Source organism: Antrostomus carolinensis, unplaced genomic scaffold, assembly GCF_000700745.2.
Source record: "Antrostomus carolinensis isolate BGI_N321 unplaced genomic scaffold, ASM70074v2 scaffold37625, whole genome shotgun sequence".
NCBI lineage: Eukaryota > Metazoa > Chordata > Aves > Caprimulgiformes > Caprimulgidae > Antrostomus > Antrostomus carolinensis.
Window position 1 is genome coordinate 7,943 of NW_010317741.1, and position 24,631 is coordinate 32,573.

The window sequence follows — 24,631 nt, forward strand, 5'->3', positions numbered from 1 at the left end:
AATTATGGATGTTTTAACAACTGAAGAAGCAAAAATGCATATGGATTCCCCTGCACTGTTACCCGTGATTTCAGAAGCAGAATGGGACAGAAAGCCAAACAAACAGTAACTGTTGTCCATCAAGGCTAGGCTGGAAATGCTTCACTGAACTTTGCCTGTTTGCATGCCAAAGCTTGGGGTATTTGCTCGGTCTTTTTAACAAGTGAGCCTCTGCACAGCTGAGTGTCTCTCCCAGTTGTGCCCTTCCATGTGGTGGGAGCACTGGAAGCGGGAACATGGTCACAGAAGCGCAGCGCAAGCTGCGGGACCTGCCTCCCCTCCCTCCCCACCCCTGTGGGGCAGGAATCCCACCCCTGTGGGGCAGGAATCCCACCCCTGTGCTGCCTCAGTGGCACCTCGCTCGGGTCTTTGACCTTGTGCCTGGGGCATAGCTAAAGAAGGCAACCCACTGGGACCTCCTCGTCCACCCCCACCTTCTCCCTTGGGGATCTCCTGGGAAGTGGGTACTGGCTCAGGCTCTGTTAACGTTCACATGCTGCCTGCTCTGCTGTGTGTGTGTGTGAGGGGGGCTGCAGTGCCAGCTGCTCGTGCAAGGCACCAGAGCAGTATTCTTTGCTGGACACCAGTGGTCAGAATGATGGTGATCACTGATGGCAGAGATGGCACTCAGCTTTGGTTCTTGGGCTCAGCACATTTGGCTGCTGGAGGGAAGACCAAGACAACAAGGCAAAAATACTTCTTTTTGCCATGCTAGAGGAATCTGGTGGCTTTCACACCCTGAAGCTGTTCTCTGGGCTTTGCTCTGGAGATGCCATTCTGGCATGATGAGAGCTGCAGGAGGGTAAATGAGTTTTAGTGCTCAGCTCTGAAGAAACCAAGCCCATCTTTGCTGTTTCTTTTCCCTAAAGCAGGGGGACTGTGGGCTTGGGTTGTCTGCTGATGGCAGACAGTGTGCTGATGGCTTCATGTGAGTGGGTGTTGAGCCTGTCCAGTGGGGAGCTTGCAGAGGAACAATAATATCTCCTTTTTGATGAGGGCAGTACCCTGTGGTGGGCTGGCATGTCAGGCAAACTTTGGATTTGCTGTGAGAGGAGGTGTGATGGTGGTTTAGGGAAGCAGGTTCATGGAAGGACCACTCTCGCTGCTCATGTGCACACGCATCCATGTATGTGCGCATGGGAAGGGGTTAAGGGTGCGGGGCTTGCTCAGTACTGAAAAAAACCAGGTGAAATGGGGGATCCTTTTACAGATTTTAACTGCCTCGAGGGGGCTGTAAAGCAGACGAGTCCAGATTCTTCCCAGAGGTGCACAGTGAAAGGCAATGAGCACAAGCTGCAGCAAAGGGAATCCCTGTCTGGACAAAAGGAAAAATATTCTTCCCCAGGGTACTGGATTGCCCAGAGAGGCTGCAAAGACTCCAGTGTGGGAAACGTTCAGCCTAGAGCTGGACACAGCCCTGACAAACCTGATCTAGTTTGGAGTTAGCCTTGATTTGAGCAGGAAGTTGGACTAGAGACATACAAGTGTTCCTACTCACCTTGACTCTTCTGTGAGCTTATGACTTGTTTGCTGCCAGCCGAGGCAGGATTTGATTAAGCAGCCCACATCCAGGGTCTTAGGGCCAAATGCCAGTCCCATTTTCCAACCCCTTTTTGCATCCTTTAGGAATAAAGCCAGACACTGTTCAGCCAACTCAGACTGACTGAAACCCTTGTCCCTAGTGAGGACAGGGTGGTCAGACACTGGAACAGGTTGCCCAGGGAAGTTGTGGATGTCCCCTCCCTGGAAGTGTTTAAGGCCAGGCTGGATGAGGCTTTGAGCAACCTGGTCTAGTGGAAGGTGTCCCTGCTGATGGCAGGGGGGGTGGGACTAGATGATCTCTAAGGTCCCTTCCAACCCAAACCATTCTATGACAGTGTTAACAGCTTCCCCACCCACCAGTCAGGGGGAACAGAGGACAAACATTCACTCCAAACCAGGGTGAGATGCACCTTTTGTTTGTTTTAGTGATGAGGAAGGACTGACTAGTTTTTGCTCCATATATTCAGTAATGCAGAAAAACCAGGGGCAGGCAGGCAACGCTACATACTCACAGAGCCCTGAACACTGGGAAGTACCCAATGTAATGCAATTATTCAATGTAACAAAGAACCAAGGGGTGACTCGGGAAATTGCACGCTGTGGCTAGAGGACAAACCAAAGACAGTTACTCTGGTAAAACAGGGAAGATTTTCTGGACCCACTTAACCAAGGTCAACCTACTTTGTAGTGCGGTCATATAGAAGAGCTCGTGGTGGTGCCTGGAGCAGGAGGGGATGGCGGCATCCCTGGTGTCCTAGTTTCAAAACCTCGCTCCTGAGCTCTGCAGAGGACAGAGACTGTGCTTAAACATCGTCCTTGTCTGCATGAGTGCGATGTGGAAGCTCCCCTGTTAAATCTCCATGCTGTACAGGGATTGTTTTGAGTTCCCCTCTAGAAGAAAAAAATTACTTCTGATACCAGGAACCCACAGCATTTTTACAACCCGAGAGATAAGATACAATGCCCAAGGGCTCCCTTCCACACAGGGCTCCCTTCCAGCCCTACGTGGCCCTGAGTTGATAGTACATCAGAACAGAAGATAGGTAACGGGGCAGTAACACATCCTCGTACAAGCCCTTCTTATCATAGAATCACAGAATGGTTTGGGTTGGAAAGGACCTTAAAGCTCATCCAGTTCCACCCCCCCTGCCATCAGCAGGGACACCTTCCACTAGACCAGGTTGCTCAAAGCCTCATCCAGCCTGGCCTTGAACACTTCCAGGGAGGGGGCATTCTTCTACAAGTATTATTTCTCTCTGATTAAAACCTCACATAGAGGTTATTTTTCTCCACATCTGACAAACCTCTTTCTTTGTACTGGGCTCAAGATGTTTCATGCCATGACCTGTAGCATAGCGGAGGGCAAAATGCCCTCCTGTGAGCTTCTCCTCTCAGGTGCATCGCCCTTCATGACAGCTGCAGGTTTCCACATGTTGGTGGAGGGTAGCCACAGATGCTCTTTGTGTTGCATCCTTCAGAATGATATGCTGGGCAAGGGGACCTGCCAAAGTTGGACCTAGACAGAGACACAAGCATTTTGAGGTCTCAGATGCCCATGAGGAGGTGGTCTAAGAGTGGAAGTAGACAGCACTTGTTGGAACCAAATTATGCTTTAATTCTGGATTTCCTTACCTTGGATGCCTGCCACTGCAATCTGTTTATACATTGTTTAACCTCATGCATTACAGCCCAGCGACTCCCCCATTTAAAGGGTTGGAGATTCTAATTTTTGCATGCTCCCACAATAAATATTCTTGGTACCACCAGGGTATGGTCACCCTGCCTTGCGAAGGCCAGAGGTATGAATGGCACATCGTCACTGGAGATTTAGGGATCCCCAGAATAATTTAGCAAATGGAGAGTAAAATTATAAAATCTTTTAAGACAGGCTATGCAGTTAGTGTATTTAATGGTATAGTTATATAACTAATTCCACGTTCATTTATGTTTGTTAATTATAAAGGTCTTCTCCAACCTAAACGATTCTGTGATTCTTATTAATAGTTAACAATTATATATTGTTATATTGCTATAACTGGCATGGGAAAACATTAACAATATAAAAGCAGAATGGGTAAAATATGTACGTGTTTTTGTTAAAAAGAAAAAATTTAATGGATTTCCAGCAAAAAAAGCTGTTTTAATTGTTTTCAGTGAAGATGTTTATCACAGAGGAGGTTTATGTTTCTTTCTTTTGCATCTGTTTTGCCTTTCCTATTTGTTCCTTTCCCCCCCAACACTGCAAAAACAATTTTGAATTTTGAAACCAGTTCTCAGTGTTAAATAAGCTGGTCCCAGTTCATCGGCCCAATAACAGAAGCCTCAGGAATTTGCTATGGCATTGACTAGTCTAAACTGGGAGCAAAGTTTAACTTCTCTACTAAACAAGCTGCTACTGAAGTTGAAATTAAAAGTCTGTTTTGCTCAGAGACCCAAACTTAAGTTCTCCTCAAAACTACTAGAGGGGAAGTTTAGCTACTTTCAAAACAACTGCATATTTATGTGTTTTGGAAGCAAATAACATTCTTGTCATTCTTTGGAATATCTATCAGAAAAAAAAAAAAAAACCTGCTGAAGAGGGCTGGAACACACAGCATAGGAGGAGAGGCTGAAGGAGCTGGGTTTGTTCAGCTTGGGGAAGGGAAGGCTGGGGAGGTCCTACAGCCATCTGCAACCACCTAACAGGGGTTATAGACCAGGCAGGCTCTTCTCACAGGCACAACGAAAGGATAAATTGCCGTGGGCACAAGCTGCAACAAGGGAAACCTTGACTGGCCATAGGGAAAAAATTCTTCCCCATGGGAGCAGTGCAGCCCTAGGAAAGGCCCAGAAAAGTTGAGAAGTCTCCAGCCGGGGAGATACTCAGACCTTGACTAGATATGGCCCTGAGCAATGTGACCTAGCTTTGGGATTAGCTCTGCTTGGAGTCAGATAACTCCAGAGGTCCCTGCCCATCTAAACTCTGCCCTGAGTCTTCAGAACAAAAAAAAATAACTTTTACACTATCAGCTGATAGAAAACAGATTTCATAAACTATTACATTTATCTCACTGTAACCAGGCATCCACCTAGAAGCTTTCCCAGACTGTTTGTACCAAACCCACATCCAAAATCCCTTCACCTTTTGCTCAGGTGCGTCACTAAAGGATGGTCTGTCCTAAGAAGACAGCAGATCTTCTTAGGAGGAGATCTCATAAGCAGCTGTCTTACAAATAAGAAGTTTATCCTTTCATTAATCCTTGATTTCAAGAAGATGCTAAATGCCAAGTCCCTCTAGCACTGTGCTGGAAGCCTTTCAGTCCACATCATTCCCTCAGAGCAAGAGGCTGGCTGTGTAGGCTGATGGCTGTGCCACTCCCAGCCCAGCCACAAGAGATGTCCCTTGCCACAGCTCAAAAATGCTCAGCATGGCCCCCATCTCAGGGGCCTTTATGGTGCCATCACCCTCCTACCTTGGGAGTTCCACACTGGGAAGCTATCAGGTCAAAATCGTGTGGCCCCCAGGCTGACTGCACCAGAAGCAACTGCTTCTGCAGCGATTTCCTAAAGCCACCCAGGGCTCTTGCCTATTTGCATCTCTTCCATCTATTTTATGCCATGTGCCTTTCTCTGTGCCTGCTTCCCTGAAAACATCACCCCAGGGTTCCCTGAACAACCACAGCCCTCCTGGCAGAGCTGTCAGCAGAGGTCTGTGCCGTAATTATACACTGGCCCCTCCAGTCCTATTAGCAAAGCTAATGATACCTCACATCAACCTTGGGCATGTCTATATCAAACAGGAATGGAGGTGGGAGGTTATTCCAGATTCCTAAATCACATCTAGATTTCTAGTAAGGTTAGACAAAAGCAGACTTGAGTTAAACCTTGGGGAGAGGAAATGTGGATGTGGAGCAGTGCCCATGCTGACAAGAGCAGCGTGAGCTGGTGCAATCCATTTTCTGGGGCTCTGCCTGAATCATTAATCAGGCATTATCTTAAGACTGTTCCCAAGGTCCTAACCCCATTACCAGACTGATGAGATTCTTTGCCAAGGGAGTGACTTGGGCAAGGCATCATGCTCTGTTGGCCTTGGTTTCCAGAGAGGCTGCAGCTCTAGACATTGAGGTGCCTTGCAGCACTCCTGTGCCTCCAAAAGTCAGGGAGATAACTGACAGAGAAAGCAGACAAATGCCTCCAAAAGTGCCAACAGAATTGTGCAGCAGCATTGTGAAGGCAGTATCTCTGTGGCCCAAACACAAGTTTGGAGAACGTTTTGGGTGATTAGTTGTAGAGCAAAAAGCTGGTTCTTTGATGCAGAGCACCCGTGCAAGATGTTCATGTGCCATCCAAAATACATCTCATTTTGCTTCTGTGTTCAAACAAGAAACATCTTGCTGAGCAAATAGTCTCTGTGGGATTACAAAGCACATTACTTAATCACTTGTCCATGTAAGCACAAAAAGCCTTGCGCTGGGAAGGAAGTGTTTGTACCTGCGCCCACCCTGCTTGTGGAGGCACTGTGAACCCAAACAAACCTTTAGGATGCCTCATTCCCTCTCCTCCTCCTCTGTTTTCTGAACTTTGAGCATCTCCGCTCAATAAACCCTTTCTGCATCTTTCTGCACTCAGGGTTCAGACCAGCTGACCCATCACAGGGCTCACATGTGGGCAGCTCTAAGCCATGGGATGTTCCCAGTGACCAGCCAGAACCCTCCAGAGTGAGGACAGGAGTCCCTGCGAGGACGCACACCCTATAGCAGCCATGGACTCAAACAAACAAGAAGGTAAAGCATCCTCTTATTTCACTTCTTGATAAGTCTGAAAGACAGCAAGGAAGAAACCTACTCTCATATGACCTGTCTGTTGGCAGCCGCCAGCCAACCTCCCCAGAGCACCTCTTAGCCATGGCAGCTGTGGGCAAATGTCCCCTTCTTTTAGTTGCATAGAAATATCTGGGGTTTGAAGTTTTTCCCTCTTATTTTAGAAACACCTCCCTCTCCCCTCTGGAAAATAATCCTGTGGCGTATGTAACGTCCAACATGGGAAGTCATTGCCATTTTTTGCCTTGGACCCACCTCTGCCTTGGGATGTACAGAGACTTATAACTGTCAAAAGCTATGTCTTACCCGAGGGCACTGTGACAAGGATCTGCTTCTGTCCCCCACATGCTTTGTTACAAGGGGTTCTTGTCTGTGTCTCTGCCACAACCCAGACTTCTGCATCAGTCCCAATCTTGCAAGCACCAAGATGTATCCAGGCCACACTGCTTGCATGCAACCAGTCCTGCTACAGTCAGCAGCACTTCTAGAAATTCTGCAAAGCTCAGGGGTTTCAGGTCCAGGGTTTTAGTGGTTATTTGCTTTAGATGTTCTTACAGAGGAATGTGGAGATGGTGGTACTTGCCTTCTACCCCAAACCCCTTGCAGCACTGCACTCTGCCTTGCCACCTCAGAGGTGACTGCATCCACATGCTGAGGAACTCTTGAAACTATGAGGAGCAGGGGGAACAGCTTTAGGAATGTCCATAACTGCTCAGGAGACAGCCTGGAACATCTCTTTCCCTCTTAAAAGATGCTTGGTGGTGCCAACATTCATTCATGGCATAGGTAACAGAAGAGTTAATTTCTCTATTATTACAATTCTAATTTGACTAAATTAGATCTGTGTACCTAGGCCCCTGCACGACAGCAGGCTGGAAAGGAAATTAACTCAGGGATTTTTTACAATTAATTGGTATGCCCCCATGGGCTGCAGACGTTCACTGCAGAAATTGGGAGATAACCACAATGCCCCTTGCTTCCCACAGTGCAGCTGTGAGGAGCCTCCTCTGCTCCAGCTCTTAGCAGTGACTTTATAGAAATTATCTGAGTTTTGAGTAGGTAAGTGCAGCGAGTGCTTCTGCTCACGCTCATAGCAAAGGTGGGAGGTAAAATCACAGTAGCAGGGATCCTTTCCCCTCTTCTGGTCTTGCTTAGGAGCAGTTTCTCACTTTGAGTGTGTCCAAGGACATTACAGACTGATCTGTATCCAAACCCAAATGAAAGATCCATACAGACTTCTGCAGGGCTTGGGTTGAGCCTTCTATGTTCTATATCAGATTGAAAAACACCCAAAGAAAATGTGACGAGAGACCATGGCTATTCCTTGCTGCACCTCGCTTCTAACCTGACACTTCTAGTTCAGCTCACAAACCTCAGCATTCAATACATCCACTGCTCTGCAAAATCAGCATCTCCCTGTTTTCCCAGCATCTGGTTTGCATTGTGATATTAAGAAACACATCCTCTTGCTCTTTTTGGGTAAGTCATTCCCATCCCACAGTAAGAGTCCAGCAGTAACTTCTACATCAGAACAGACACGTACCTCAGTTTTCTTGATTCTGGAGGACTGCAGTACACACTAACTGCCTTCTCAAGCCCCAACTCCAGGCATCATGACAAAGCTTCATCACGTGCTTTAGGCCAAATGTTGGTTTCTAGTTTGTGGGGTTGCAGAGAAAAACTGGAAAAAAAAAAAAAAAAAGACCCAGAAGGGCTAAAAGCTGAAAATGAAAATCACCTGTCATTTAAAAGATGAAACTTGAGGCTTGGTGCAGTCTGGCTTATGAATTTTGACCCCAGGGTCATGGTTATTCCTCCCAATCAGCCTGTTGCCCCTTGTTTTACCCAGGAGGACCCTCGGAGGGTATTCCCCGGAGGGTCAGTGTCTGACCCTGCCACCCAGCCCCACAGCTGTGAGACCAGCCAGCATGGGCAGAAAGTGGCCTCTCCTCCTCTGCCTCTCACTTCTGCGAGTCGCCAGGGAATTTACTCACATTCCTCTGAATCAGGACAAATCCTAGAGACCAGAACAGGGCCAACTCATAGGTGCCCTTGGCAGTAACCCATATTCCCCCTCAGGGGTAAAGAAATCAGAACATAGCTGTGCCTTGTAAAGCTCTGACTTCCAGGCTTCAGTTTTCCACTTCACACACTTGCTGACTGCCTAGAGTCCTCCCTGCACACTTTTCAAGCCTCTGCAGGACTGAATTTCTGTGGTCTGAAGGCCCAGGTGGGTAAGGCACTGAGCATCTGCAGCCAGCCTGGAAAGAGGGAGCTTGGATGCCCCTAGAATTGGGGGCATGGGGATCACCAGTCATGTCTGTGACCGACAGCAGAGATGGGTGAAGCAAATTCTTGGAGGTAAAAGAAAGACCCACCTCATGAAGTGCCATTGCCAAGGGGAGGTGATCCAGACAAGAAACTGGGTGGCATAGTGTTTTCTGGGAGTGAAGGCCAGCCAGGGAACCTGATGAGGGGAATAACATGGGAACCGGTGGCCACTGAACTGCAGTTCCCTCAGAGCGCAATGGTGGCACAACCAGCCATAATTTCTGTTGGGTAATTGAAGGTTTCTGCACAGAAGAGACAATGTTAGAAGATGAAATAATAAATATAGACTTCTTGGTTTCAATTAAGAACCCACTAATGCCTAATGTCACTGCAGTGTCCAAAACACTTGTGCAAAATAGATATAAGCTAAGCTCTTCTATGAGATAAGTCTCTTTCAGAAATGTTAAGTCTAGCTCCATTGTACAAGATCAGGTGGGATCATATTGCCACAAAACCCTAGTAATTTAAAACTGATGAAAAGATGTATTTTTTTGGTAACTTGGGGCTTAAAATATAAGGATCAGATCAGCCTTTCATGGAGATAACAGAAATAGAAGTGGAGAAAATTCACAGTTTCAGAACAGAGATGGATCATTAATGCTTTAGGGGAAAAAATTTACACAGAACTGAACTTCACAGGGAGCAATTTAGTCCTAATTGGACATACAAGGTTTCTCACCTCTTCGCATGCATCAACTTTGGACAGACACAGGACACAAAGGAGGTGAATTTAATGTCTGCTTTAGGTGAGCCATTCCTGGTTTATAATTGCAGTTTATTTTACAAATTATAATGGTGTTCACACCTCCTAAAGTGAGACTTGAGTCCTTTAAAACTGATTTGTACCTCAAGAGGGACTTCAAACCCTCTGTTCCAGTTATTTATAGCAACCATAATAAGTCATTTTAATTGACTGAAGTTCTTTATTCCCACAGGAGAGACTGAAAGTGTGCCTGTGAGTACCCCTGCAACACAGATTTCCCAGGTAAAGATGAGCAAAATGCCCTAAAAAACTCACAAGAGTTTAAAGAGTTACTAATAGATAAACAGTAGTTAAAAAGCTAAATTAAGTGGAAGGAAAAATGTAGGCACTTAGAAGGAACATGGCAACTAAAATGTGCACACTGCATGAATAAATGTCACACATACCACATCTTGGGCCTCATCTTAAAAGACACTTCAGTAAAATTTCTCTGCTCACAACCAGTTGTGTTTAGGCAGGGGATTTGTGAGCTCAGCTAATTAACTAGCTGGCATCATTAGCACAAGTTAGAGAATGTCAAATCACTGGGCTGGAGGGAGATTTTATGGCCAAGCTCTGATGAGCTTTCACCAAACCCGATGCACTGTCCCAGGAATAAGGATCTGTTGACTGACATGGGGCGGGGGGCCAAGTCTCCTGGGGGGCTCTGAGTCATCCTGGCAGCCTCACAGCTCCTTGGACCATGGGGTGCTCTTCTTGCCTGATGATCCAGAGCAGCTGGGCTGGCCAGAGCATTGAGTCTTGATGCCTGTCTCTGTCTGGCTCCCCAGCCAGGAGCTTGGAAACCTTGTCTTTGAGCTGATGTTGGCTCAAGGTGATCAGGACTTCCAGAGCTCTGCAGCCACTCTTTGAGTTGACATTCTTGCTGCAATTAGCCACCATGGATGCAACAAGATTGTCTGTACCACAGCCCAGAGAGCATCCTTCCTGTAAGATGCAGTTTCAGTGTTTCCACAGCGGTGTTTCCTAAGCATTTCCAGTCTGCAGGAAGCACAACAGAGTTGTGAGCACTTTAAACCTTGGCCTCATTCAATATGGAACTGTACTCTGAAACAGAAACACACCCCTGAGCTGGAAACCCTGACTATTTGAGACCTCCCTTGTCACCATGGCAACACTAATGCCCATAATTGCTTCTGAGTGCACCATGGCAAGCGGAGAAGATACTGCTTTCTGTTAACTAGTCAGTGCTTCTCATCTCATCGTCTTTTGTGAAGGGCCCAGCACAGTGGATCCAACACGCATAGTGCACATGCTGGGAACACTGTGTGCACGTGTTGCTTTCCAGAAAACTCAGCTGAGATGTGGATACCTTAATGAATCCTTTAAATCAAAGTTCCCAGCTGGCTGTCCCCTTCTGCTTCAGCAGTTATCAAAAAAGACTGCACAGATGTGAAACAAGAGCTGATAAATGCTCACAACCCCCTTCAAGTATCTCTATCCTTCTCTTCTCGCCTTTCCCTGCTGCTCTGCCTTTATCCCTACCATCCTTACCTAGGAATATAAATGTTGGATATACTCCTAGGGCTAGGTTCTCTACCACTGTAAATCAGCTCTGCTGCTTTCCTGCTACGAGGCACTGCAAGCCTTCCTTAGGCTTGGCTGTAGAAATGCTGCCCTTAAATGTAGGAGTTAGTAGCTGTGCTAGAAATTAGTTGTTTCATGGTAAAAGCACTCGTCAGGCAGCTCCAAAAAGTCAGATCCAGGCTTTGTGGCAAGTGTTGGAATTTGTGCCAGATTAGTTTTGAGCAGTGTTCTCAGGCAGCCCTCTTTTGGGTGACACAATGTTGACTTCCTTCTTCAGATCAACCACATAAGAAGATGTACAAAGAGATAGACAGTAGATAAGCCAGGGGAAGTAACACAGACAATACTCCTTCGTGGCCACAGAAGGTTTTGCTCTTGTCTAGGATATATTTCATAGAATCATAGAATGGTTAGGGTTGGAAGGGACCTTAAAGATCATCATTTATAACAGCAGAATCATTCCTGTGCACTATTTCTTCACCATGAGCCTCTTTTCTTCTGGTTTTTACAGGTCAAGGTCCCTGAGCGCAGGCTCTGTTCTAGTGTAAGGACCCTTGGCAGCTGCCAAGGGCAGCAGATGCAAATAGCCATCCCTTTGGAGACACAAAGCCCTGGACAGCCTGGCTAGTGCTGGGGGAGATATGTGGGGGCACAGCTACTCATGGAGGCAAGGGCAGTAAACCCAGCTCACCAAGGCTCTGCCCTCTGCTTTCCATCCCAGCTCTTCCTTCCATAAGCCATCCCTGCCTCCTGGCCACAACCATCTTCCCTGGGCTGCCTCCAAGTCTGAACAAAGCTTTAGTGGATGGTCACCATCTTTTGCAAATGGCTCAAACTGCTGGCACCCACCAAGGGAGGATGGGGAGGCTCTGCAGTTTTGCTGTCTCTGGTCCTGGAAGCAGCATCAGTCCTGTCCACACTTTGGGGACAGTATAGTGAGTACAGAGACAGGAGTAGAGGCTCAGCTAAAGAGATTTCATAGCCTTTCTATATATAAATATAAAAATAGCTCCACTCTTGCAAAGTAAAGTCAAAACCAGGCTGAGAAACATTCCTTGTATGTCTTCTGGTCTCACCCTTCTCCTCTCCACCATTATGTACTCCACATGGTCACGGTTCCCTTCTCCATGTTGAGAAACGCTTGCTTCCCTCTCCAGGTGGACTTTGACAGAGAGTTCATATTCCTGTTGGGCTGGAGAAGAAGTGAGAGTCACAAGTGACTGCTTCTCAGTGTCCTGTTAATCAGAGTCATGCAAAGCAGGGAGAAGAATCCTTCATTTTCCCCTGGGCAGCTAGCCACAGAGCACAGCACAGTTACTTGGTCTTGCTAGAGACTTTACTTGCATGGTTTTTCCCGAGAGAAGTGAAAAACATCAGGGCAGAAGGTAAAATGGGAGTCATGCCCCCAAGAAAGACATAATCTGCTACAGATGAATGGTGCTGGATCCCTCACTGCATTGCTTTGTCAGGTTTGAGGGCCTGACACTCCAAAGGCAGGTGGAAGCTGAAATGTGCGTCTCTTACTAGATTATTTAAATACTTAAATGCTTTTCCTCAAACAGTTCTTGGACAGGTTCTAAGGACTCCCTGTGACCATGCAGATTCATTTATCCCACAGGCATTAGGTAGTTCTACTTCAGTTGTTGAGGTGTGTTCCTCTTCAACTGTATTTATTCCCATGAATAGGTGAGCCAGGGCAACACGTTGGAGTTAAACTGTCGCCAAGTTTCCATGGTACTATAAAATCTGTCCTTTTTGGTACGTGTGGCACTTTAGAAACACTGAATTGGCTTGACTTTCCAGGGGTTCACAAACCTGTGAAATGTCTCTCTGGTCCTGTAGGCATAATCACGTGGGCAAGACATAAGCATGAGCTGATGCTTCAACAGCTTCCATTTGTTGTAACAGCCCATGGGATTTAAAGGACATTTTTCTATGGCTTGGTGTTAGAAATGAGCTTAAACTACAACCCACAGCTCAAGCACTACACTGCGCTTGGGAGGAGTTCAAAGATAATGTGTTGTTCCTGCTACCACTCCACTCAATTCTGGATCAAACATGCATCCAATGCCACAAGGCTGATTGTGTTTCGTTTCTAAGCTCTGAGAACTGATGGCAACAGAGGGAGTTCTCAGGGTTTCAGCACTTCACGTCCAACCATACAAGCCCTGGCAGATGTGGCTGATTCGTTTTGCTGGCTGCTTTCATCCATCAAGTGGCAACAAAGGGAAATGCAAGTGTAAGATGCATTTCAGTGTCTGAAATAGCAACTGCAAGCTGCATGGGGCTGAGGAAGGATGTACCGGGCAGGAAAGACCCAGGCTGGGGTTTGGAGCACTGGGAAGGATACACAAAGAAACCAGGCTAGCACTGTGACTTCAAAAGCAGAGATTGGCCAACAGTGAACCCCAAAATAACAAGTGACTGTCTGCTTTTAGATGTAGAGGATATTTCAGTCCAGCCTCTAGTCCAAATCTTTCTTTTGGCTGCCTGAACTCAGGTTTCACGAGCGTTTCGGTGCACATGGACACCAAAGTCTCTGCAATGGTCCTTCTTTGCTGACTTTTGCTGATGCCTATAAGTTTTTGACTCTGAAACCTCTATGTCAGCAATGACTCTCATCCTTGTACCCTTCACAAAGGATCTGTCTAGTGGAATGCTTCATTTCTGGAAGCATCTGAGGAGGATATGGCCAGGTTTGTGGGCAGAAACATTTCATTTTAGGCTTATTTTCCCTAGACATACTTATCTACAGGGCCAGCTTCTGTACTGCACCACTGCTAGCAAGACTTGAGGCTGTGACAACTCTATCCTGAAGCAGTTCTCTATAAATGGATAGCATAGGAAAGAATAGAATAGCATTTCAGTTGAACCACCCCTTTTCACTTGGAGGACAGCGTGTCATGATGCAGGCTAGCAGCGACACTCGGCCTCGACAATGTCAGCTCAATGTGGAAGAGTGGCAACCACCCCTGACCAGGGATGGGAACATGAACATTTTGCTTAGTGATAGTACTTTATATCCCCCCATTTCTCCAAGAATGTATGTTAGGATGTCTGATGATGCTAAGACCACCTGGCTCACCCCCCTAGGCTGAGATATCAACAACAGTATGGTCATTGCCACCCCTAGCAGCCATGGCCCTAAGCAGCCCCTCTAACCCTTCAGGCTACACTCACAAGTCACAGGGTGACAATTCCTGTGTCACAGGAAGGAGTTCACTGTGGCCAGGAAGGGTGGGTGAAGGGGTTGAACCAAGGGGTCTGGAACCCCAGCTGGCTCGGGGAGTCGGGGTTGGCTGCCTAAGGAGGGAAGATAACCTCAGCTTCCTGCTCCCCTCTGCCCTGTCCCATCTCCTGTCAGTCCTGCTCCTCCTAGCCAGGGAACATGTGTTCATCCAGACTGGACTGGGGACTGTGGGGTTAGCACTGGGGTAGGAGTGGGGATGTCAGGCAGACGTCCTCTGTAAAGACGCTGCCAGTCTTGATGAGAGGAGGATGGTGCATGCCATTGCCCCGAGGTATCGGAAGCCATCTCTGCTCCATTTACAGGACTCAAGCGCCTGAGTTCCCGGGGGTGGCTGTCCTCTTACCATCAGTGCTCCAGTTTTGGACTCAGTTTATAACCAGATGTTAGGCCGAATTTCTGTTGTAAAGGTAAAAACCACTGGTACCAAAGCGCCTTGGGCCGGGACCTTGCTGTGGGCTTTGTGCAGGCAGAACAAGCAGGCGCCTTGCTCACAGCCGTGGGGACAGAGTCCAGGGTCACCAGCCCGAGCTGCCCCTGAAGAGGGTGTCCCCCGCAAGCTGCTTGCCTCCCCTCGCTGCCCACCTCCACACCTGGCTTGTCTGCTTGCTATGCCAGCCTGGCTTGCCCTGGTCTGTCTTCTGCTTCGCCCGGCTATCAACCGGCTGCCTCCAGCTTAGGTTGTGAGCTCTTCCAGCAGCACTAGGGCTTCTAGGGACAGAAAACAGAGAGAATGGGCACAGTGTCGCTGTATGCCACGGGAAAACCTCCCACTCCCTCCCCATCACTAGATAAAGAGCTGCCTCCTTCCCTGGAAAGGGCCTGCTGACCAAGGACGGAGCTTCTCCACAGCCCCTGGGGAGCGAGGAGGTGTTAGACCTGTCTGGGGAAGAGCACCAGCCCCACGAGCACGAGAGGGAGGAGGACTCGCTCAAAAATGGATGTGTTCTTGATTGCTCAGCTGCTTTGGGGATTGATAATCTGGCTGCTGTCGCAAACCTTCTTGGCATGTTTCAGGCTGTCCTCTCCTTTTACAGACTGACAGACTGCAAACTGCCAAGGAGCCTGCAAAAACTCTGATTTTAAAAAGGGGCACATTGACTGCCCAAGACAAACACCTCCTACCCTGTACTGAGGCTGCAGCAGGGGCCAAACCTCCCTCCATGTCTCCCAGCCATGACAGGAGGAGGAGAAAGAGGACAGCACCTTACAGGATGGGTTACACCCAGCCTTCATGCCACTCTGAGCCATGGGTGACCCTCGGGGACACAGCCACCTGCATCTGAGAGGAGGGACTGAACCCAGCCCGTTTGTGGTTCCTCTAGTTGCAGGCGTTAGCCTCGGAGTTGAAGGCGGGTTTCACAGAAGCAATGCAGGAGCTGTCACGAATCCAGCATGGCGAGTACGCCCTGGAGGAGAAGGTCAAGAGCTGCCGCTGCGCCATGGAAGAGAAAGTGGCTGAGATGAAGAATTCCCTCAACACGTTCAAGGTAGGAGTGTGACCTGTGTGGGGGGCTGCAAACCTGCCACGTTAGCTCAGGTGGTGTGGGGCATCAATCCTTCCTGCCTGCAAAGAAAATGAGCTGGGGATTGTTTCAGATGAATCTGGTGCACCTCCTTTGGCTCTGTGTCTCCCTCAACTACTCCAACCCAAATGTAACCCATGCCCTGGCCCGTTTAGCCTTCTCCATGGGCCATGACACAGTGCTGCAAGCTACTCCGGGCACAAGCAACCCTCGCTCTGGGCTGCACGTGCAACGGGCACGCAGCCTGTTCACAGGTTCCTGCTGGGCCACTGTGCCATACCTCTCCCTGGGCCAGGTCTCCTGCATTTCCTGCAGGAACCAAAGCTGCTGGAGAGCAGGGAATTCACACTCAACCCTAAAGCCTTTTGAAGTTGCATTCCCACACGGCTGGGAGGAAGTGCTGCCTGGTTTGATCTGGCCCAAGAGGATAAAGACAAAGGACTGGAGAAAGAGCCTAGTAAGATGGCTTGATGTACACCAGCCAGTGTCTCCATGCAGAAACTGGATGACTGCCTGTGAGGAGGCAGGCGGAGGAACTGTTTTATTGTTTTTATGGTAAATTATCCCCATGGGGTTTTGCTGAGTCAATAATACCTTGTGAAGTTAAAGAGGGCTGCTTACTGGAAAAGCCTGTTACTGACCCTGTGACAGGGAGACAGGCGGCACCGGGCAAAAGGAGTCCCATGGTCCCAGATGAGCAAGGGGGACAACACAAGGTGTAAGGGCACATGGCAGAGGTCTCATAGCAACCAGAGGCAGGGTTATCCAGGACATTGTTATGGGGGAAAAAGGGGCTTTAAAATCCAGATACAAGGAATTACGCAAGCAACAGAAGCCTCCATCATGCCCATGTTGACTGACCAAATCATAGAATCACAGACTGGTTTGGGTTGGAAGGGACCTTAAAGCTCATCCAGTTCCAACCCCCCTGCCATCAGCAGGGACACCTTCCACTAGACCAGGTTGCTCATGTTGAGTTCCCTATGAAGCCACCTCCTTTTCTTGGGGAAAATCTCTCTCCTTTGATTTACAAGAAACTCTTGAGTCTCTCTCCTCCATCCCGCTGCTCACATTGATTAAACCTGATGGAATTTCATATGTAAGAGAGCTCTAGATCTGAGCAAGGCTTGGTTGGAACTGCCTGATGGACGATGTCCTGACAGGGACATTATGGACGGCCTCATTTCCTTAGGAAACCAGGCTAAAAAGGCAGCTCCAAGGCCTGACTGGCAAAAGCTCATACATGTGAGATCACACTGGGATCTGAACCAAGGATAACATGTGAACACATACACTGGAGAACTGGGTAGGGAAATGTGCTTCCTCAGGCCCACCTCCAAATGCCATTAAAGGCAGGAGTCCTCCCAGTTCTTTCAACTGGTGGTGGATGAAGCCCTGTGCCTCCATCTCCTACCAGTGCCTTAACCATGTGATATCACGTTGGCTTGGGTGAGTTGCCTGTAGCTGAATTAAGGATTGTCATGCCATGCATGGCATGGATTACACAGGCTGGACTTGCAAAGGAAGAGTGTCTACTCACCGAACCACTCCCCGCAGCACCCTGAAGCATCTCTAGTGCACACCACCAGCATTCACAGCTGTGCTATGTAAGGCTGGTGGGCACCCTAGGAATGCTGTGCTTTTCTTTCTCAGGAGGAACTCAGTGATGCCAAGTCAATGATTGAAGAAATCAGTGCCAAGCAGGAGGAGATGCAACAGAAAATTGAGCAGCTGCAGCAAGAGAAGAGGCGGGAATCACGGAAAGTGAAAGCTAAGTAAGGGCCCAAACCCCAGGGCTCCGGAAGTGCTCATTAGCAGTGGTGTCATTTCCTTATAGCTTAATTTCTTAATTGTTTCCTGGCTGGACATGTGTATCAACCCTGATTATTTCTGGGAGCTCTAGCCTTCAGTTCACCGCAGGCTTTTAGATGCATACCCCACAGAGCAAACACAGCAGAAACCCACCAACATCTCACTGGGATTCCAACAGCAGAATAACTCCAGCAAGGACCCGGTGGAACACACAGACCTGCTAGAGACATGCTGGGTCAGGAATATTGTTGAAAGTCAGAAGCCTTCACCATTACAAGCTATTGCTAAGCCACCCCTGTCCAGACAACAGCACTGCCATTTCCCCTTCCAAGTGTGCAGGACTCAGCAGGCTCCTGATGGTACAGTCATACTCTGCCTTCCTGTCACCAGCCTGTTCTTCTCTGAGGAGGGTCACTGCAGGAGCATGTTTGCACACTGCTGGGCCACACTGTTGCTGTGATGAAGCAGATGGCTCATCCACCTTTGCCCTGATTAGCCTCCTTCTGAAAACAGCGTTTTAATGGTGGGTGTACAGCTGTCTTGATGAAAACACTTTGCAAATCTGAGCCAGCTCCTTAGCTAATTAATCCATTTAATTAGAGAAAATATGGTCTGCAAAAGAACAGGTCTGAAATAACCTTCTCCTGATAGCCAGTGGAAGTTACTTCCAGAATGTTGCTCATGAACTGCATCAAAGCCAGCTCCATCAAAGCCAACTCCTTTCCTGGTCTCTGCTGGAGCTGTCCTACTTCTGACTCTGTGTTTGTATTTATACTGGTATCTGCAACAACTGTAGTGTAGGAGCTTCACCTGTAGCATTCATACTTTCCAACTGTCTCATTCTTTGTATTTGTACAGAAGAGCACAGAAGGATGATCATGGGTCACAGACAGTGCCTACGCCTCTCCAGGGCAGCCCATTTCGATCCATTAACCTCCCAGAACCTGTGCTGATCAATGAAGATTTTACAAGTCTTTTACACAACGTGACTTATGAAAAAGGTAGGAAATAGGAAAAAAATAAAAATAAATAAATCATCTAGAAAAAGGTCACTAGGGCAAGAGGACACCAAGTTTTCCTCAGGTGCAACAGCACCACAAAAAGAGAATGGGGGTGCTCCCCTTGGCAGCACTGCTTATGGGTCTGTACACGCTCCTTAGCACGGTGGCTCAGGAAAGCAACCTTGGCACTGGCCTGGATTCAGGAGATGCTGGTCTGTGAACACAATCCCAGAAGCCATTGCTTGCCTCCTCCAAGTAAAGGGAAGCAGGTTGGATCTTCCTCCCTTCTGTCCCTGCTAGTGGCACAGACACAGAGCCAGGCAGGAGCCCCTGATAAAAATATTACAGCCTGTGGATTTGTTTCTGTGCAAGGGAGCAGGGCACAGAAAGGAGGACTACAGGGATTGGGCTGACAGAGAACACCTGGTGTCTTTAAGGGACCATACCAGTGGTTGATTTGACAAGGGGACATTGGAGCTGGTACACATACACACCAGGCTACTGGTATCACTGCTCCTTGCATACACACACCGCTAGGAAAATCCCTGCCCCTTGTTTGTTAGCTGGGGAAGATGCTGGCCCATGGTGTTAGGGTTACACCTTGACCAAGAAAACACTGTCAACTGCTAAACAGTTGTGAAGATTGGAATAATATAAAAGGTGATGGACCAGATGGACCCACTAGCCAACATGCACCTACTGAGCAAGGACAAGTCAGGACTGCTCCTGTTCTTCTGCAGTCATACAGCACCAAGCAAGAGCCAGATGGACCAGTTGCTTTCTATTAACAACTTTGGTGGTCTAAACTGCTCTATCACTCTCTTGCTGTTCAGACAGGAAGACACTAGAAACTGATGTATTTAAAATGTCACCAAAGGCAGAGATTGGATAAAAACCATGTGCTGTTTTCTACCCTGTTCTGCTCAGAATCTGGCCAGTCACAGCCCCCCTCTGCCCTACTCTGAGGTGACATATTAGCCCTCTCCCTCACATCCCTCTTGTACATCTACCTCTCTCACCCCCTTCTCCCATTGCCCCTTTCTTTCCAGTTGTCTTACCTCTCCACTCTTCAATAAGCTCCTTTCCACCCAAAATGGCAGCCAGGTCTCCATCCTCTTGTTCTGCCTGCTGGTTGCCTTCTACCCAACGTGCACCTACTGAGCAAGGACAAGCTGAGACTGCTCATATTACTCTGCAGTCATATAGCATCAAGTAAGAGCCACAACAGTAAAGATCCTCCTTAGCAGGGGATCTAACAGGGGTGTTTCCATAGTAAAAATGTGAAAGACTGGAGGATCTAGCCATACTGACTGGGCTTGGCAGGAGGAAGTCTGTTCTACAGCTGTCTTCTCTTGTAAAGTTTGGCTTTCTTCTTCAACAGTGTCTGACACCAGGATCATGCCAATGGGAGAAGGAAATGTGAAAGTTGTAGCAGGTCCAGGTAGGAAAAATATCAAACTGTAAAAAAACAGTAGGGCAATGATTCAATCAGAGCGTTGGCTTTCAGGGAACGTAGTTCACAGGAATGTCTCTCTCTTTGCTGTGTACCTCTGTTTTCATACTCACAGTTGAGATATGAGGGCAAACCTGTGTCCCTGAAGTGCCAAATACCTGACAGACAACGCAAGGGATTGATATTTGTCAGGGAAAGCCTTTCTGCTGCTGCTTTTGCAGATTCAAAGTGCCTTTGCAGAAAGGAAGAATTGAGGCTTACTGATATGGCAAAGAATCATGAGAGTGCCATTTTGCCACTTGGGAAGAGACGGTCTTTGCAGTGACTACACACCAGTAGAACCAGTGAGCTGTTTATTCACTCACCAGCTTCCAGATTCCTTGTAGACATGTCTGAATAGTATCAGAGAAGTTTTTCTGGCAAAAGTAAAAACTGGTTAGAAGTAAGAGAAGCGTGTAGCAAGGGGACGTTGGAACCTGGCCAGCAAAAGGACACGTGAGAACAACCATTAGATGTTTGCACTGTTCACTAGAAGCGCTCACTGTTGTGGATGGCTCTTTTGCTTGAATCCACTTGAAAAAAAAAAAGAGAGAACACAAGCTATGGAAAATGGTTCATTGCAACTCAAATTCAAAGTATCTGCATTAAAGCAATTCCAGCCCAATGGCTCTAACGCACCCGCACCCTCCCCTACCTTCTCTGTGATTTAATAACCTCAGACTATCAGTCTTTCTGCTGTTGCTGTATAATCACATCACTCTAACAAAAAACAAATAAGAGCTGTGGCAGTTTATAATTATACTTTGTGTTTCTACAATACCTGCCAATAAGTGTCATATTACCAAGTCCTGAAGTGTCCCAAAACCCTGAAGCACAACCATACTTGGAATATAAGTTTTTTCTTTTTGAACCTGTGTCTAATTTTGGACCTTATTTGACCTGAAAATAAATGCTGAAAGAATGCAAACCTTGTTCTGCCAAAGTGCTCACCAACTGCACTTCTGTTAGTAAATTCACCCTACAAGGCTACAGCCCTTGTGAAGCACAGAAAAGGCTTCAGACTCTCCTTCCAGTACTTCAAATGGATGATAATACAGGCTAGCTGCCTGCTGTAGGACAAGCTGTCAACCGAGATGTCGAGATCCATACAGCTGTTTGTCATTGCAGGAACAGCCATAGACACAGATGACAGCCTCAAGCCTTCCTTGACAACAGAGGGGCCATCAAAAGTGCATCTGCCACCAACAGTATGGAAGCAGCCCAAGGACACCAAGGACTGGGCAGATGAATACATTTCCAAAGAGCAACCGGAGAGAGGGAAAGACATGGGTCAAAGCAGATACAGCTCAGCAGACAACATTATATGTGAACCCTCTTTGGCTGGTAAGGACAGAGTGGAAAACTCTGGCTAGAGAGGCTCAAAGCTGCCTTCACATCTGGTGCGAGCTGTTCAGCTTCTACAGAGAGAGACACACAAGCCAGTTTCTTCTGCTAGGGGGGAATGTCTCAGGGCCTCGGTCTCCAAGACTTCTGGCCTTTGTATTTGCTGGTCTGTGCCACTGACAGAATCGCTCTGCACTCAGGACACCCTTTCCAAGACCTGTCAAGTTCAGAGTACTGATGGGATTGTGACAGTGTAGTTGCTTAAGCGGGTGAAAAATACAACTTCTCATTCTGCAGGAAATGGGATGTGAATCCCGGCTATAAGTGGCTTGGCCTTTAATTGCTTGGTTTGTTATTCCTAGAAAAAAAAATAGTATTCATGGGGAAAACCCATTTGCTTTGGAGCTTTCTTAGCAAACTGTGGCTCTGCTCCTGTCTGGGGCCTGCTTTAGCATCAGGCTAGAATTTTATATTTTGGGGAAAGTAGACACACAAAGACAAGACATTGGTGTCACTTTTTGACAGTTTCTCCTTTCACAATTTAATATCAGATCACCAGTCTAACATGAAGCTGTCCTTGAGGTCAGCATTTCCTTATTTTTAAACTTAACCATTATCTTCTGGAAGCCAAAAGGCAGAATATCGCTTTGGAGCTGCTGGAGTCAGAAAGGAAATATGTTATCAACCTTTCCCTAATCCTGAAGATCAAGGCCACATTGCAAGGACCAGATGTGAAAAGGAGCACCAAAGAGAGAAGGTATTTGGATTTAGTTGCTCTTTGTTTTGGGGAGTTTTCTTCAGTCAATATTCTTTCTGCATCATCCTCTCTCCCAATTTTCTTTCATCCACAGAGATCTTTGAACACTTAGAGCTTACTTCTAGTTGAAAGGCAGGCACTGGAAGGGTTTTTTTTGCAGGGATTAAAGACTTTCCTGCCTGTCCTTGCATTTTGTCCACCTGACATCCCAAACCGTTTCACTACTACTTCATTTCAGTCTCTTTCTGAGTCTCATCACTCTCCTAGTCTTCTTTTGCATGCCTCGTGCCTGGGTGGGAACCAAGCTTTGAGCATTCACTGTCTGCTTCTCCCAGTCCACAGCTCCAGCTATGGAAGCTGCTGTGAGCATAAGCCCCTGGCTAGTGCTTGCCATCCATCAGGTATCGATATATACCCTGTGGCAGCTGGTTTAAGTTCCCAGGTTGGGATAGCTCCTGCAGCTCTCCCCACTCACTCAGCTTTCCCCTGGGAGTCCCCAGCCCCTAAGTGCATTTGGGGAGCCCAGTCCTTGTTAGTTCTCTTTTTTAGGCTCTTTCCACTGTCCCTAGGAGTCCCATATGCCAAGGAGTCATTTGAGAGAAGTCCACTGTGGGACATGTGGTACATGGGTTAATGTGGACTCGTTTAAGCAGCTACATGACACACACAGTTCAAACTGAAGCATGATAGTCCAAAGTGAGTTTTTATTTTTACTCTTTTTCTCTGGGACCTTTCCAGCTGGCAAAATATTTCAATATTTCACATCTTCATTCTGATTCTGGATGAAATGAGCATGAAATGACAGAAAGGCAGCAGCACATTTTGACCAGCTCTGCACCAAAGGGTTGTCTTGTTAAAGGACCTGACAAATGAGACAACATACAAAGCTGGGGAGCTCTCCTCCAAGTGCTCTATGGGATGGTTCAGGACCAATAAAAAGCCACTTGGGCTTTTTAGTTCTGCAGATTGTGGTCAGCTACACAATGCACTGGAAAGTCAGCTTAAGAAACCTTCAAAGCACTGTAATAATAGCCTACTGGAGAGGGTACCTGCACGTACACAGCAGCCAAAACAGGGCCTCCTGGCGCAGCCAGGACTTCAATAAAAGTCCTTTATAATACCTGAGTTTAAAGCAAGCCTGTGAACCCATGAACACACACTTCAGCAGCACATGCTTCGGGCTGAGCTTTTGCTCTGTGTAACCAGTCTGTCTCCCTGCAGTTTCTTCCCCAACTCTTTGCGGTACCTGGTCCAGCAGCATGTGGATTTACTTCACGCTCTACAGGAGCGAGTCCTGAGCTGGCCACGACAAGGGATCCTGGGAGACATCTTCCTGAAGTTAACAAATGATGAGGTATGTAACAGACCTCTCTGGACTCTCCTGCTCTGATTCATGATGTTGTGCTGATGGCCCACAGGTGGGCCAAGATACCTTGCAGCAGAGGGGCTGTGCTGTGAAGCTCTGGCTGGGGAAAGCCCTTCAGCCAGCCTCCTTTGAGCAGAGTCCCAGTGCACAGCAGCTCCTTTGTGGTAGTACTGGGTTGGTCAGGGACACCACATGCCAGCCCCACCTGGGGGCAGGCAGCCATGTAGCACAGCCCTGTAATAAATGCAGGAGACCTAGACTTGGTTGCAGGAGCCACACATGAGCCTTGACAGCTTGGATGTCTGTGTTGACAGTGAGGGTGTGAAAAGAGTGTGTTTCTTATGCTCCCCTTCCCCAATACACTTTGCTCAGAGTTATGACAAGCAGGTGGGCAGGCTCCTTATGCTATATGGTTTGGAACCCCAAGTGAAACAGCACCTCCTTCTCAGGGTGAAGGTCTGCCCAACCCCTAGCAAGCAGTGGGACTTCTCCTGGAAGGATGTGTAAAAACTCATCTGATGCTTTATAAATTTAATTAAGAGTCTTAAATAAGAAAAGCTTCTTCCTCCCCAGCCTCTCCACCCTTCCCATCTGCTAGAAAGCTTTATATACACTGAACACATTTTATTAAACAGCCTTTCTTGAGAAGTCCCAAGCTTTGAAAGCTTCACACAGTTAGCAGTTCTGCTGAACTGATGAGCTCCCAGGAGTGATGGTGGGGAATCAACACTTTCTCACACTGGCTGGTTCTATGAGCAAAAATATCTCTTAACTTTCTTTGTTCTTTTCTTTTTACCTTTTGCAAGAATAATTTTCTGGACTACTATGTTGCTTACCTGAGGGACCTGCCAGAATGCATCTCTCTGATCCACGTGGTGATCCTGAAGGAGGTAAACTTCCTGCCTGCTTCACAGACATGTAATGGCCACATGTAAGCCTGGATCTCTTCCTGTTATGCCTGCCCACGATAGGACTCTTCTGCCAATGCACTTGTTCTGTTACCAAATGCCAGTTTCCTGAACGTTGCCATGGCTGATGTGCACCTACAAAAGGCAGCTTTAATGTGTTCATCATGGTGTGTAACC

The 24,631-nt window shown here is 47.6% G+C and overlaps 1 protein-coding gene across 1 annotated transcript in view; it reads left to right on the plus strand.

Moving 5' to 3' along the window:
- Positions 1-6,322: 6,322 nt before the first annotated feature.
- LOC104525513 (rho guanine nucleotide exchange factor 33) overlaps positions 6,323-24,631 on the plus strand; it is a gene marked incomplete at its 3' end in the record, with an annotated part of 19,074 nt that continues 765 nt past the window's right edge. The window contains exons 1-10 of the mRNA XM_029085131.1: positions 6,323-6,344; positions 9,647-9,696; positions 15,574-15,738; positions 17,428-17,549; positions 18,445-18,587; positions 19,969-20,028; positions 21,208-21,423; positions 22,051-22,180; positions 23,402-23,534; positions 24,353-24,436. Coding sequence (XP_028940964.1) covers positions 6,323-6,344; positions 9,647-9,696; positions 15,574-15,738; positions 17,428-17,549; positions 18,445-18,587; positions 19,969-20,028; positions 21,208-21,423; positions 22,051-22,180; positions 23,402-23,534; positions 24,353-24,436 — 1,125 coding nt within the window. The remainder of the gene's footprint in view (positions 6,345-9,646; positions 9,697-15,573; positions 15,739-17,427; positions 17,550-18,444; positions 18,588-19,968; positions 20,029-21,207; positions 21,424-22,050; positions 22,181-23,401; positions 23,535-24,352; positions 24,437-24,631) is intronic.